Raw genomic sequence first — 16,693 nt, forward strand, 5'->3', positions numbered from 1 at the left:
TCCAGACAGCTTTCCTTCCTTCGGTTTGTTGGACCTGTGCTCAAGGTGTTTCCTGGGTTTTCATAGAAATTCTTTGGATGTTTTACTGAATCTTTATTGAGGATTTCACTTTTTTTTTTCCCTGACTAGCTGTTTTCTAAAGTTCTTTGAGAATGATGTGTTTATTCAGGTGTTTCAGGACTTTTAGCATCGTCCAGCCTCCTCCTGGAAACCCTGCTGAGGCTGATCCGACACCAGGATGGGTCCACATTAACGGGTGGATACTCTACTCTCCTGGTTCTCTCTTGAGCCATCTTGAAGTTTTCTCATCTGTTTCAGTGGTAATACAGATGTCTGTTCTCCTTAATCTTCTCTTTAATGCCCAACAAGTTGAAGGCTTTAGACACAACACCTCCTCATCCGGCCTCCACTGGGAGACACTTTGCTCTCCATTCAGCTTGCTGACAGCCGGCCTCTTCTACGGCGGTCAGCCATCCTCCAGGAGTGGGGCTGGTGACTCCCCTTTGCCAAACACGATGTGTCTCTGGTTTCCACAGTTCGGTCCAAGTTCATGTTCTCTTTGATCCTGCTGCCTCATTCCCACCATCTTCCTCCTCGACTGCTGTTCTCACCTCTTCCTGGACTGAGCAACACGTCTTTCGCTTTGATGATGTCACGACAGGAAGCTGAAGAGGCTCCCAGACCAGCCCTGGTTGTTGTCATCACTCCCACCTGCTGCAGTCTGCTGCTCAAACAGCCTCCTCTGCCCCCCGCCTCCTCCCTGTCCCCACTTCACGCTCAGCTTTGGCCATATTTGGATCTCTGTACTGCCACACTTCTCTGGCTCTCCCCACTTTGAGCTTTTTGTACTATTTCTTTGTACGTTATTCCTCATTATAAACTTTTTACATGTCAGTAATTTTTTTTCAATAATATTTTTAAATGATGTTCATTCATTTTATGGACTAATAAGCTTCCAAAACAGGTTTCAGTTATTTTAATATTTTGAAATATTTATTTCGCTGAACATGTGTCCATATTTGTCTTATTTTCTTATTGTTAGTACAAACGTAGTACAATTTTCTCTATGTTAGTACTTTTTAATTATTTCTACTTTTTTTTATAAATATGTTTCAGACATTTTACTGATTTAAAAAAACATATTTTACTAATATAACATTTATATGGAGTAATTTAAAAAATGAGTACAGCGACTGTGACTCATGTCTTTCCACCATTATTTCAATCAGAATACTTTTGTTGTTATCACATTATAAAATACAAAAAATCGAGTGCTAGTTCTGTCTCGAAAAAAGAAAAAGTCAGCAGAAGATGATAAATAATGATCAATATTAAGGTGTCAAGAATGAAATAGACGGTGCTTTACAGTATTCGATTTCAGACAGTAACTGCACTGTTTGCCTTTGTTTTGATGGACTTTTACCTTCAACCACCGGGCAACAGGTCAAGCAGAGTCCAGAGTGAGAAAACTTCTTCTGCTCACCCTCAAGGCCATTCATAACCTCACACCTCCTTACCTGTCTGACCTGTTAAGCACTACCTTTTCTGCCCACTCACTTTGATCTTCTTCTTCTATCCAGCTTTCTGTGCCTTCCTTCCGCCTCACCGCCATGAGCAGCAGAGCTTTCAGCTGCTCTGCTCCCAGGCTGTGGAGCTCTCTACTCCCAGATAAAGGAAACACTGGTTCTCTCCCCCAGTTTAAATCCCAACTCAAAACCCATCTGTTCAAATCTGCATATTCACTGTGAGCCCACTGTTTGTTAATTTTATCTTGTGCTTTTGTTTTTATTGTTCTGCATTGTGTCATTGTTCTATTATGTGTTTTTATCTATTGTACAGTGTCCTGGGGTGTCTTGAAAGGCGCTTTATAAATACAATTTATTATTATTATTATTATTATTATTATTATTAATCATATTTAGTGATTTTAAGGTGATATTTTGCATTAACAGCTTCTTGTAGGGAGGGGAGTGTGCAGCCAGCGGTCTTTGGTAATGTGTTTGTTATTTCCTTCTGATTACCCTTTTTATCTGCTGCAGAGCATCTGGCTGTTACGCAGCACACCGGGATGCTTTCTACACATAATAAAAGGCCACCAGCAGTTTGCCATGCACACAGTTCCTCTTCAGCAACCTCAGGAAGTGAAGTGCTGCTGAGCTTGTTAATGTTCACAGACCAGGTGAGGTCTTCTCTACACGGTTCTTACTATTAAACAAATAATTGAATAATCTTAGAAAGAAATCTTTCATTTGGGAGATAAAAGGTTGTGCCAGAACAGAAACATCCTGCTCCGAACGGGTGGAAATCTCTGCAGCAGGGTCACATGTGATCCACTGTCCACATACTTTTGGAAATCCTCCGGTGAGATGCGATTGTGCGTCGAACTGACGCACAAACAGACCCTCAGCATATGTAACGATTATTGAAACAAGATGAAGCAGTGCTTGGCCATTAGCTCAGCTGCTTTTTAGAGATGCAGCGCCATAAAGAACCTGTTGCCATGGAAACTGGATGCTGAATAGAGGCAGTGGTGTAAAGAAGCAGAGGGAAAGAAAGAGAAAGATGTGATGCCGACTGAATGGCCAGAGCTCGGCCAGCATGTGGTCGATTCTAGCTGCAGTCAGACAGGAGGAGGTGATTTCAGCCAACGTCTTTAGAAGAAATCCTTAATGAGAGTCGCTGTAAAACAAAATAACGACGTCAAGTTTGAAATCAAGATTCAAACCCTGTTACTCTGAGTGAAAGACGTCATCCCAGTGCACTGCAAGAAAGGATCTGTGGACATTTGCTCTCTCTATCCTTCTTTTATCGATGTAAAACCTTCAAGATTCAACTTCAGGAGCCAAAAGCTTTTTAGTCTTAGTCATTTTTGTTATTTTTATTGATGTATTGCAGATCTACAGTATTTTAGTTTTAGGTCTTTAAAAGAAATTTTGCATGCGTGGACTTCATGCACAGACTTCTTCGGGTCAGCAAAACAGTTAGAAATATTCAGTTTTGCTTGTGATGCTTTGGGAATTTATTTAAACGTTCCTCACAACAAAAAGACAAATCTCCAGCACACTGCTGAACTAGAACACCACCTGGGTGTGACAAGTGAGAAGATCTGCCTTTAAGTTTGCCATATGTTATTAAAAAAAAGTCTTTATACTCCAGTAAACTGCTGATACTGAGAGGAGACCAAAGAGGACACTCTGCAGGAGGCTCACGCTCACATTTGGACTTTTTTGAGCTTTTCAGGAAACAGGAAGGTGGCTTGGGTTTCCCCCAGTCTGAATTATACTATACTGATATATAAATACATTATCTTTGTGGCGTGGTTGATTTCCTGGCACTAACCTAGATGAAAATGGCTGTTTGGCTGTGGGTTGAACACATGTCCTGCAGACAGACGTCTCTCACATCACTCATGAACAGTTAGACTCTTACAGTGACAATCCTAGAGTGCAACACCCATTAAAAGTCTGGTCTCAGGTGCTCACTATACTGACAAAAATCTATATGCTGACACACTGATATGCTTTAATCATGTATAGCGGGTCTGGAGGAGCTCGTCTTTAAAGTCTAGAAGCAGAAGGGTAAGAGTAAGGTATTGATGGCCAGCTACAGCAGACATTTTAGCTTTCACATTTGCACTTATTTTCATTTTTAGAGTTTGAAACAACTCTAAAAATCACGTCCCAAAGTATGAACAGAGACCTCTTCATGCAGCTTTACACAGTGTACTGAATAATCAGACATCTTCCAGTGGAGCTGTAAAGCTCCATCCTCAGGATCATTCCGACTAGACTGGAATGAAGAAGTGGACACTCAGATCGCTGATGAAGTCTGGGAAAAATCTTTGGACAAAATTGGTGGTACTTCTATAAATGCTCACATTCAAAACCGTCCACAGACTACACTTCTCTCCATCCAGATTACACAAATTATTCAAAGACATTCCACCTCTGGGTGTGAAAGTTCAACAGAGAAAGGAACCTGATCTCATCAGTGTAACAGATTACAGACTTTGTCACCAAGGATTTAAACAGGGGGAGGGCTTTGTTTGGCCCCTCTTACAGCACAGTTTAGGGTGATGATTCGAGCAGTGTGGACGATCGGCACATTTCCTACAATCCAGGAAGTCTGAGACGCCAACAACAAGTCAAACAATGCGAAGACTGAAAAGTTGAACTGAAACTTTTTTGGTCTTATTAATGATGTCACACTGTCCTATAAATATGTATAACAGGTAATAATGTAATTGAGTCTGTATGCTAACACCATAAATACTAACACCTAAATCCTCCTTCAGTACCTTTTTTTTTTTTAGCTCTCTCAGAGACCTTGTAGTTTAATATACCTGATGTTTTATAAAAATATTATAAACAATATTATACTTCTTATAAAGTGAATATTTATGAATAATTAGTGCTTGAGATTATTGCTGCATTTTAATTTTGCAACATGTTTGCAGTTTTAGTTCAATATTCCTTTCAGCTTTGATTTCATTTTACTGTTTAGAAATATTTTGATAGCATTTTTATAATATTTTTCACTGCTTTCCTCCTTAAACGTAAATGAAAGATTACAGTAGTACTGTCAGTAGCAGTGCTCACACGATGTTTACCATGAATATAGGTCAGGGTCACCTCATGGCTACAGCTGGTTCCCAGTGACAGATTTCAAACTTCAAAACAAAAAGGTTTTCATCTGAATTATTAGAGAATGAGCTTTTTAACAACAATAACGTCCAGTTTATACAATTTTGTCACAACCCGGTTCTTAAGGATATGACAAAAAGGCGGACACACCTTTAAGAAAATAGTTTATTAAGAAATTAAAGAGAAACTAATTCAGCACACGGCATGGTGGCAGGGAGAGAGAAACGCGGGAGTCCCAGCCACAGATTTATAGTCTGGGAACACACCTTCCAGGTGTGCTCAGGTGTGCCGAGGAGCCCCGCCCACCGAAGACCTGAAACACATGTAGAGAGAAAAGCCTGGGAACAAGGGGCAGAGATTTAACTGTGAAAACCTGTGAACAAATTTAGACTTACCTTATTTTATCACAGTACCTGAGATACGAGCACTATTCCCTGTTTCCAAAATGGGATTGGCCGTGCGAGCGGTTATCTTTGCAAAGACCGCAGGGGTGCGATAAGAGTGCAGATCTGACATCGATAAGATACGTTTCACTAAGGCTACGTTCACACTGCAGGTCTTAATGCTCAATTCCGATTTTTTGATCAAATCCGATTTTTTTTGTCTGCTCGTTCACACTACAAATAAAATGCTACAGCAAACGCGGCCCGCACGCGCAAAAGAAGATGTCACACACAACGCGCTGTTTAGACCCAGAGCAAACAATATTGTTTGACTGATGGCCCTTAATATAAAGACTTCGGACTTCACGTTTCCCAATTTTTGCTTTAAGTTATTTTGTTATTTACATAATAATGTAAATAACCTAATAATGATCCTTATTGCTGTTTTAGAGGAGCGGTGCTTCAAAGGATAGTTGCAGATTTCTGTCAGAATCTGCAGATTATACAGTACAAAGAAAATGTTCACGTTTCTCCAACGTTGTCTTCCCAACAGTTTCACTAACATCTACCCTGGATGGTCAGGAAGCGTTCACGATGTCTTCTCCAGAGCTGATAATTGGCGTCTGTCTTGTGTCAGTGACGTAAAAGACAGATTTAATGCGAAGTGACCATCAAACAGCAGTCGCTTTCTAAAACATCGGATATGTATCGGATTCAGTACCACATACGAAAGTGACCCAGATCGGATTTGAAAATATCGGATTTGTGACGTTCACACTGTCAGACCATGACAGGGGTCAAAAAGGGTCAAAAAAATCGGATTTGATGCGCTTTCGCCTGCAGTGTGAACGTAGCCTAAGTTCGTTTAGCAAAGTTTGGCGGAGTTACTCAGCGGTCCTGTCCATGGAGCGCACAGCCGTCGTGACGTCACCCCCCGTTGCTGCAGAAACGGTGCTTTCACTCGCCGGAATTCAAACAAAGCGCGAAAGGATGTTCTTCAAAATAAGAGCACATAAAACCCGCAAACCTTTCATTTGAAAACGTAATTCCACACAGATTTATGATAATATTCATTGGCTGATTCGGTCACTGATTCGAGGTTTAAAAACAGGGCAAAAACCCCAAAATATAAAATAATTTTGCTAAAACCCAGACAACGAGCTGATGCTGAACTTTGAGAAGCAAGTCTGCACTCAGAAACCTCCTTTTAATGGTTAATTAACCTTAATGTCAGTGGTCAATGAGACATGAAAATTACACGTGTGCACTCATCAGTCAAATATGAAAAGTTTGTCTTTAGTGAAGACTTGAGACTCCTCTAAACACTCTTTTACCTACACTGTCTTTTGTTTGTTTGTTTTTTACTCTTTTTCTATAAGATAAGATAAGATAAGATAACCCTTATTAGTCCCACACGTGGGAAATTTGTTTTGTCACAGCAGGAAGTGGACAGTGCAAAAGTTATGAGGCAAAAATTAGGATACAATAAGAATAAATACAGTACACAACTGTACAGAATAGAATAAAATAAAATACTATATACAGTATGAGGAAGTGTCTCTAATGACACTCTCTCAGGCAGAGAAGCCTCCACCAACAATTACAGCATTACAAAGTGCAAAAATATTAAAACAAGTCACTGTAACTGTTCTTTAACCAGTTAAATGATCAAAAATCTTTATATTTGTCAAGCTCTGCAAAAGGTGAATACCTTACTAGGTATTTAAAAAATGTGAGTAACTCAAAATTTTGAGATACTAAACTTAAATTTTGGCATATGGCTAGCATTAAATAAATGAATAATAAAATAAATAAGTAATAATGGTAAAAAAAATTACATTTAAATTAAAAAGTGCTGGAAACAAGCTTCCATTCCTAACTGAGTTTAGGCAAATAATCGATTTTAAGTAATCTAAAAATATCAAAGTTACAAAGCTTGTTTAAAAAGATCTATGGTAGCAATAAGAATGAAAAACGATCATTTCATACAGAGAGAGCGTGGGGCGCTTGAGCCATTTTAGTTTTAATCTGAAGGTACACCGGAAGTGAGGCCATTTGTTTTGCGGCTAATCTGACGAGAATGGAAGAGTTGAGGAGGCGTGTGGTTCCAAACAGGAAGAAACTGGGAAAACACGCAGTAAATACGATATCCTCGGACACAGCCTACTAACAGCCTGGGGCAGATGGTACAAACTACTTTTTCTCCATGCCGGAGGCCTGTGGACCGTTCCTGGTGTACTCCTTTTAGATCTGTCCCGCAGTCGGAGGGGCTGTTTGGGGGGGCTGACGCACCAGCAGAAGCGCAGGAAGGCGGGGGGCTGTCATAGCAGCAGGCTAGGCTAGGCTAAGCCTGGCTAAGCTAAGCTAAGCGCTGCAGCCCGGAGAAACCTTGAACTTGTGTAAACTTTGTGGAGTACAACACCGGAAGTAGCATCACCGGAGTGGTTAAACGACAACCACGGACTCCACAGATGAGATAAATATACACAGACCACTATTATTTTCATAGTTTTTTTTTCCTAAAAAGTGTTAGCCTGGCAGCGGACTTATAGCCAGTTAGCTGTTGAACACATCCAGGCTCTGGCAGAGGGACGTGAGCGGGAGAAAATCGCCTCAGTTTGCCCCATGCACATCCGCAGAATGGATCTAATTTGCGTTGTTAACCAGTGAAAAGCTATTGGACGCTAACTAACACAGTGGATGTTAATTAATCACTGAGGTATCAGCGGATGAAGATTGTTTTTTGACACATAAGAGGGACTTTTTTCTGTTTTGTCATATCGGTTTTTGTGATAACTTCTGCTTTCCGTTAGTGTGGTTATCATGGAGGTAGGGGAGCCTGGCAGCGGCAGCTCGGAGCGGTTACATAACGCCAGCAGGCCGGGAGAGAAGCTGCTGAACGTCGCCTCCTCTTCAGCCTCCTCAGCCTGGCTCTGACAGCTGTAAACCCCCCTCCAGCGCATACACACACACACACACTAACAGACTGACAGACGCACAAACACAGACAGACAGACTGACAGCAGGACAGCAGCATGGAGGTGGTGTGAGGCATCTGGGAGATAGAAAACAGCAACGAGAAGGATCGTTTTGCTGAAGATGGAGTCCAACCCACTGATTAACGGTGAGAAATACTGCTGCAGGATACAGTTGCGTGCGTGTGTGTACCGCAGTCCTGCGTGTGTTTCTGTGCACTTTGGAGGGAAGAAGCAGCAGCTTTGCAACAGGTGTGTGGAAGCTGCTGTGGCCTGCAGCTGGGTTGGACCTGAATTGTTTTCATGCTGCTGCAGGCGTGTACAAACTTGCAGCCTGAGAGAGAAAATCCACACTAAATGCTCTTTAACTATTCACAGTAGGGGGGCAGAGAGTCACTGCAGGGGGGATGGTGTGTGATGTTTATATGTTTACTGTTGCTACAGCACTAATACCTGTTTATGATTTGGAGCTGAGCACACTACCAGAGATTAATACACGGCTTATGAAAATGACTGTTTCTGCTTTATTTTATCAATTCATATGACCATAAATGGAAATACAGCATGCATGCGCGAAAGCCAACATTTAGCTGCTTTTTGTTCCATTCCATTGGAAGTGTATTTTGGATCATTTTCGTGCTAAAAAAACATTGTCAATCAGTAACTTCTGAGATGGTATTGGATAGTGAATCGAAATCTGTTTGTACATCTCTGCAGTTTTAATTCCATCTTTTTTGAAAAGATCAACACCACTGGTTGAAATACAGTTCCAAACCATGACAGAGCCTCCAGTGTTTTACAGGTGGCTGTAGACACTTACTGTTGTAGCTCTCTCCTGACCTCCTTCATACATACTGATGATGATTTGACTCAGAAATGTCAAATTTGGATTAATTGCTCAATTAGACCTTTTGTCAGTGATTTTCACTTGAGTTCTTGTGTAATTTTCATACCTCAACCTTTCCTTTTCCGTTCCCTTTCACTGGTTTCTTGACTGCCACCCTTCCACTGAGATCATTGCTGAAACTTCAGTGAAGTGTCAGATGCATCTCTCAGGTCCTGTGTCAGGTCTTTGCTGGATTTGTTTTAAGGACGTGACTTTCAGATGCTGTCTGTCTGATGTAAACAGTTTCTTAGATCTGCGAGTTTTTCTTTTGTCCTTAACTTGTCCAGTTTCTTAGATTTTTCAAGGACATGCTGCACACTATGGCGAGATTCTTGGCAATGTGGTTGAGCAAAAATACTACAGTATGCATTACAGTTTTAAAGTACTGTGCAAAATGGAACAACGTTGTGATGATACTGATTGGTTTTGGGTTGCAATTGAGGTTATCGATTGCTTCCATGTGTTCTGCTTTTGCTAGTTGGCACCAGAAATACCTGTTGGCTAAATGAATGATTTTTGTTTTATAATGTACAACGGCAGTATCTATTCGTTCAAAAATGACACAACTTCATTGACCACTAGCCAGAGCAAAAGCCCTGCCACATAGCTGTGGCCCATCTGTCTGATCTGACCCATTTTTCCAATCCGATGCCAACTTTCTGGCTGTGAGTGTGTGATACAGCATACCTATCTGTCATCAGCATTAAATTAATAAACCGTGTGTAACCTTGGCTACGTTCACACTGCAGGTCTTAATGCTCAATTCCGATTTTTTGATCAAATCCGATTTTTTTGTCTGCTTGTTCACACTACAAATAAAATGCGACAGCAAACGTGCTCTAGTGTGAACGCTCAAAGCGGCCCGCATGCGCAAAAGTAGACGTCTCACACACAACGCGCTCTGTTTAGACCCAGACAAAACAGTATTGTTTGACTCATGGCCCTTCATATAAAGACTTCGGATTTTACGTTTCCCAATTTTTGCTTTAAGTTATTTTGTTATTTACATAATAATGTAAATAACCTTTGATCTCTGATTGATTTGATCTTTGATTGAATCTTTATTTTGAACATGTTGAAAAAGTACAACAACATAGAATTAAAAGAGACAAACCTAATAATTATCCTTATTGCTGTTTTAGAGGAGCGGTGCTTCAAAGGATAGTTGCAGATTTCTGTCAGAATCTGCAGATTATACAGTACAAATAAAATGTTCACGTTGTCTTCCCAACAGTTTCACTGACATCTACTCTGGATGGTCAGGAGGCGTTCACGATGTCTTCTCGGGCGCTTCTCCAGCGCTGATAATTAGCATCTGTCTCATGTCAGTGACGTAAAAGATGGATTTAATGCGACATGACCATCAAACAGCAGTCGCTTTCTAAAACATCGGATATGTATCGGATTCAGTACCACATACGAAAGTGACCCAGATCGGATTTGAAAATATCGGATTTGTGCCATTCACGCTGTCATACCATGATCGGATATGGGTCGCATAGGGTCAAAAAATTCAGATTTGATGCGCTTTCGCCTGCAGTGTGAACGTAGCCATAATGTCAGGATCAATTCAAACAGCTAACTTTGTAGCATAAAATGTTGCAAAAGTATTAATAGAAGCCGTTGATGTAGCAGCATCAAATGTCTCCTAACTGATTTCACTCAGCTGTTAGCTTCTTCCATGTTATCTGTGCTGCTAGCTGCTGCTGTCACATGATGAAGTAAACACAGAGCAACATAGAATTGAAGTGAATGAATTGGCTTAGACCAATACCAGCACATCCTTACAAGTGAGGTGCAAATTAAACGTGTGAACTTTACTTTATTTTAAAAAGTTTTTATGAATTTTTCCAGACTTTTAGACTAGCTGCCTAGTCAGTTTTTTTTTTTAAATTCTAAAGTTACTATATGTCATTGCAGGGCTCGCAAAATCGCTAGCCCGACGTCCCGGGGCTAGCGATTTTTCCAGTCGGGCTACCAAAATCTGTCTCTGCCCTGCCCGTCGGGCTATCATAGGAAAATATATTTCAATGCTTTTGCATTCTTTCGGAAATGTAGCTGGGTAATTATGTCATTGGCATCGGTGAGCCACTGTCAATATGTGACATATTGAAATCGTGTTTGAATTTGCGCTTGTTTTTTGCTTTCACTTTGCAATCGCGCGAACTGTGTATAGAGAGCGACAGTACTGATTGGTGAGTGACGATAATTTGCGCACCAATTCCTCTGACATCGTCTTATCAATCGTTAGCTTACTATGCAAACATGACAAGTGAAATCTCCCGCAGCAAGCTTAAACATGTGAGAGGTTGATCGCGCAGAGAATCGCTGAGCGTTATGTGAGTGCGTGTGTAAAAGCAGCAGGATATATATTTTAGTTCTGCTGAGCCAAATAAGACAGGTCAGCGTGAAGAAGTGACAGCCAAAGAAAAGCTTACCACAAAACGGAAAAGTTATGACAAATCAGACTATAAGGCAAAAAGAAAGTGCAGCTTTATGGTTTCATGGACAAAAGAATTTCTGTGGCTGCGATATGATGAGCTATATAACCAGGGCTGCACATAAGTGGTCCGCAGGTGCGCATTCGCTGTCAAAATAAAAAACGCGCACAAGATAAGAAGTTGCACCGCGTGTTTGCGTACATAAGATTTTCTGGAGGAGGACAGACATTTGTTTAGAACTCTTAAAGATGTCGAAGAAGCTCCTTTAAGCTATTACTTTGGTTTTCCTCCACATCCAAAGAAATGTCAGAAGGAGTCCGAACCACAAAAGAAGCACGTATTCTCGGAAAAGTGTTTGCAGGAGGTGAGCTGGCTTCAAACAAATGATGAACGCACAGAGATGTGGTGCAGAATGTGCCGTGAAAATCCCACTCTAGCGGACAAAAACACTGCCTTTTATATGGACGCAAACGCGCGTTGCAACTTCTTATCTGGTGCGCGTCTTTTATTTTGACAGCGAATGCGCACATGCGGACCACTTATGTGCACCCGTGTAAATAACATAATGTTCTGCCGGGTGTGTTGTTGCTTTTCCCTCGATTTCTGAGTCGACAAGCGCCTTTGTTACTGGGACCAGTCATTTTAAGAAAGGCCCCCATTAGAACCCATGAGAAATGCAAGAAATGCATTATTGCTCAGTCTGCAATATCTTTCCCAGAACAAACACCAATTGCAAATAACATACTAAAAATAAACCTGAAAATCAGTTTAAAACAGCGTACTATGTTGCAAAGAGTGAACTACCACTGGCAAAATTTAGCAGTCTTTGCAAACTTCAAAAAGCAAATGGCCTCGATCTTGGTTCCACTTGCCTCTTTCCTGTGACTTCAGTGGAAATTTCAAATTCAGGATCTGACACAGACTGATTCATGTCCTACACAGTTCTTACAAGTTCATAGAAATTTCTGTTCAATTAGAACCAAGTATTTGAGTTGATGATTGTAATTTTTATACAATGTTGTAATTTGTGTTTAAAGAATTTTTTGATTAATGTTTTGTTTCCGTTACAATATTATACTTTAATGTATAATATTGTAACGGAAACAAAACAGGAAACAAAACATCAATCAAAAAATTGCTCTCTTTTTTATTCGGGCTACTTAAATTTATTTTGGGCTACCAAAAACTGAAGAGTCCCTGCCCGAAGGGCTACCAGGGATTTTGAAATTTTGCGAGCCCTGCATTGTCATTGTTTGGTCTCTGCTCGTAATGTTGCTACCAGTCACTTTTATCCAGCCGCTTGAGGAGGTACACCAGAGCGATAGAAGGCAGGAGAATAAACCAGCTGTTCTCCACAGAACCAGTAAAGGTGTACTCTCAGTGGCAAGGGAACAATAAGAGAACAGCACCACCAAGGCTGGAGACGGAGCAATACTGGAAGAGCATATGGGAGAAGGACGCAACCCATAACGGCAATGCTCAGTGGCTAGTGGATCTGAGGGCAGACCATAGCAACCTCCCTGAACAGGGTCCAGTAACCATCACGGTGGCAGACATCCAAGCAAGGGTCTCTAGTATGAAGAGTTGGACAGCACCAGGCCCCGACATGGTTCACGCCTACTGGCTGAAGAAGCTGACTGCACTCCACGAGCGTCTGGCAGCAATGAACCAGCTGCTAGTTGACAAGAGACACCCGTAATGGCTAACCGAAGGTCGGACGGTCCTGATCCCCAAGGACCCCAAGAAGGGACCGGTCCCATCCAACTACCGACCAATAACCTGCCTCAGTACTACATGGAAGCTCCTGTCAGGCATCATATCGGCTAAGATGAACAGGCACATGGGTCAATACATGAGCGGGGCACAGAAAGGGATTGGCAAGAATACCAGAGGTGCAAAACACCAGCTACTGTTAGACAGAACAGTCAGCCATTCTAACAACAGCTTATCGACCTTAAACCTGCTGCTGTTGTTCAGCCGCTGGTTTCCTCTTTCTGGTGCAAAGCGGACCAAAAACAAACAAGAGATGGGACTCGCGACAGAAAAGCCGATCAGCTGATCATTAATCAGTTTCATGATTGAAGTAGCAACAAGAGAGGGAATGAGAGAGAGGCAGTCGCTCCATATATCGGTTGTTAAGCTTAACGTGGGAATGCTTTACAAACATTCAGAGATGAACTTACACACTTGCTTTACTTCCCTCTGGGATCACTTCCTCGGAGATGAAATGCCGGTTTGGTAGCGAGGCTCCAAATACTCAACCAGACCGCTGACAGGTCTCGCACGCCACAGCCGCTCTATCACGTGACACATACTGCTCCGACGTGCTACGGTTATGAGCTGAGTTAGGCCATGTTGCAAGTTTTGTGAGGTGCTTTTGTGATATTTAATGGATCGGATTCCATTTTTCATTTCTCTCCGATATCCGATCCAGTAATTTAGGTCAGTATCGGACCGATACCGATACGTAATATCGGATCGGTTCATCTCTAGTAAAAAGTAAGGTTTTGTTTTGTTTGGGGGGGGTGGATGTTGCAAACATAGGTTTTGCCCCCTGCTGACCAATAGAGCGAATGCAGGTTTAGGGCACAGACTGCAGTAAAGATCCGAGCGCTCTGGGCCTGTGTGGTTTATGAAGTGTGGCGTCTGCTTGAATTTGACTGTAAAAACTGTCATTAACACAGCCCTATCACAGACATGATGCCTACTGTTATCATGGAGACAGTGTCAGGTCTGTGATGTAATATCACCTGCTGCCATGGCAACACTGACTCATTCTGATGTGTGTTGAGCGATGCTGTGAGATGTGACATGTTTCTGGTGTGATGTGTGCTGATGAGGAGTCACAGCGCTGTCAGCTGTGCTATCGGGACCATCGTGTGGTTGGATTCCACGTCATTTCAAGGCTGAAGGTCCCTCTCACAAACATCCTGTTTTTGCTTTGACTTTATTCTGAAAGTTTTGACCAGAAGTGGTGATTTGTATCTTCTGAGCTTTCAGGATGTTCGTCTTCAGTTCTTTATCTGCTGTGTCAGTCTGTGTTTTTGGAGGAAAGTGCATGTTCACTGCCATGTTCCAGACACCTCTTGACTTTGTTGACTCTGAAATAAGAGAAACTTTGGGTTATCTGTTCAAGAAAAGAACTGATTTTAAACTGTGAGCCACTTGCCAGGTTCAGAGCGTCTGTGAATCTAACCTGCCTGCTTGGCAGGTTATATTCTGACTCCTCCCCTTCCTGCTGCTCTTGAAGCGGCTATCTGATACTCTTTTCATTTCCTCTTAAATAGAATCGTGTCAAAGCTCGTATTGAAGTGCATTAATGCTGTATTATATTAGTCACAGTCAAAGTTTCGACACAATGAAGGCAGCGTATATACGAGGACATATATGTGCACCAAAAGAGCTTCAGACTGCCCAAACACCCAGTTTCAGAGAGTTTATTTCTACTCTTAGTTCTAAAGATTAAGATGGCCTTAATCATCAGGCGACTAAAATGACCAAGTGGGTGTCATTTATTACCCCATTGCATTTCATACAGGAATATATACTGTTTCCTTTATCTATGACAGACGACTAAGATGTTCTAATGAAACTAAATCATGTTTCTATTATCTTGTTTTGTTTTTTTGGCATCACAGTTTCCATACTTTATGCCATACTTGGCTGGTTTAGAAGAGATGTGAAAACTCTGAAAGTGGCCAACTGTTCACCCACACAGAGATCAATAGCAGTGATATAGTATTTGAGTAACTGGGCTACAGACACAGTCCAAATATCCCTAAAAGCAGCCTGTCTGTCGCCTCTGGCTCATCGGTTGTCGAACCACAAGCACTTCAGGGGCATCTCTGAATCTCGACTCTGAGAGACGACCTAAAATGACCTGTTTCAGTCAGGGGAAGAACTGAGGGGCTGCACCGCGGCTCAGTATAAGATTTATGAAGGTTGTTTTGAACTGTGAGTCATGCAGGGCTACTCTGTCAGAATGGATTCCTGTTTAATTGGCATTGAGGAATTAGCCACAAAACGATTTTCAGAAAAGCCGACAGTGTTAGAAAAAGAGGTGTCGGTAATGTATCTTAAACTGGCATTGTTTTAAATCGTGATTTCAATTTTAAATCCATTAATCAATCAGGCCTTTTATCCGACCAAAAGGTAACAAAATATTGTTTAATTTCCTTTGATATTATAAATCATTGACAAATTAATCTTTTATATTTTTAAGCTGCACAAACTAAAGACAAAGTTTGATTGAAAACTAGTTTCCTTTAGTAAAACCAGACACTTTCCCCTGTAACCAGAACAGTATGTTGAGATCTGACTGACAAACTGATGTCAGGAAGCAGAGAAACCACAGTGCAACAGGACGTGGTTTCTGGGAACAAACCAGTGGTTCGACTCAGTCTGTGTTTGGGTTTTTCTGTTTTCCTCTCAGCGTTTGTTCTGTGGGAACTTCAGAAAAGTCTGCGTATTCAGAATATGGATTAAGACAGAGCAAAGCTGTCATACCGGTGAACACTCTGGCATCTAGATGTGTAATAGTTTATTTTCTGAACTTGTGAACGTGTTCATTATAAAACTACGGCTGCAACTGATGTTGACTCTGGCATTTCGTTTTTCAGTTGCTCAAGTATCTTGGCTGTAGTAGAATAAGATTACTAAAATATCAGCCAGCTTAAGTATAAAAAGCAAGGGTACCAAAAACTGAAAATGCACTAAATAAAAACAAAAAAGTAGCTAAACTGAGCTTCAATTGCTGAAAATTCCTTTTTCAAAACAAAAAAAGAGCAGAACTGGAGCTGAAGATCATCAAAATGAAGAAGTGCTGAAATAAATGCTGTACGAGAGAAAAAGAGCAGAAATTAGCTCAGCAGGCAGTTTCTGATTGGTGGCAGTTTGTAAACACCCCTATGACACAAATGTGGACACACACACACACACGTGTGCATGTCCCCACATAGCAATGTTTGCACATAAGGACACACACACACACACACCTGCGTCTGTGTTTCTATGCCAGTCAGTCTGAATCAGTGACTTTTATACAGTCACTGGTCTGAATCTGCTGAATTTAAATCCACCTTTCAGGAGCAGCTTGTGTCTGCATCCTTAAGTCATTTTTATACTCACTGCGTCCTTTGTGTCTCAGGTGTCACATGATGATTTTCACATCACATCCTGTGTTGTGAGAGACAATCTTTGTAGCGCGTTGGTCAGTCAGTCACCTCTTCATTTTTGTAACTTGGAGCATTGATCTGCAGCTGTCGCAAAAATCCTACACCGAAGCTCAGACTCGTGCAAATACACAGAGTGAGATGTTGTAATCGGTTTGAGAACTTGAGTTTGAGTCTTAGGCTACGTTCACTCT

The 16,693-nt window shown here is 41.4% G+C and overlaps 1 protein-coding gene across 1 annotated transcript in view; it reads left to right on the plus strand.

Moving 5' to 3' along the window:
• Positions 1-7,084: 7,084 nt before the first annotated feature.
• elk1 (ETS transcription factor ELK1) overlaps positions 7,085-16,693 on the plus strand; it is a 34,369-nt gene continuing 24,760 nt past the window's right edge. The window contains exon 1 of the mRNA XM_084916586.1: positions 7,085-8,150. Within this exon, the coding sequence (XP_084772712.1) occupies positions 8,126-8,150 (25 nt within the window). The 5' untranslated portion in view covers positions 7,085-8,125. The remainder of the gene's footprint in view (positions 8,151-16,693) is intronic.

Source organism: Perissodus microlepis, chromosome 20, assembly GCF_051167445.1.
Source record: "Perissodus microlepis isolate ML-2025 ecotype Zambia chromosome 20, ASM5116744v1, whole genome shotgun sequence".
Lineage (NCBI taxonomy): Eukaryota > Metazoa > Chordata > Actinopteri > Cichliformes > Cichlidae > Perissodus > Perissodus microlepis.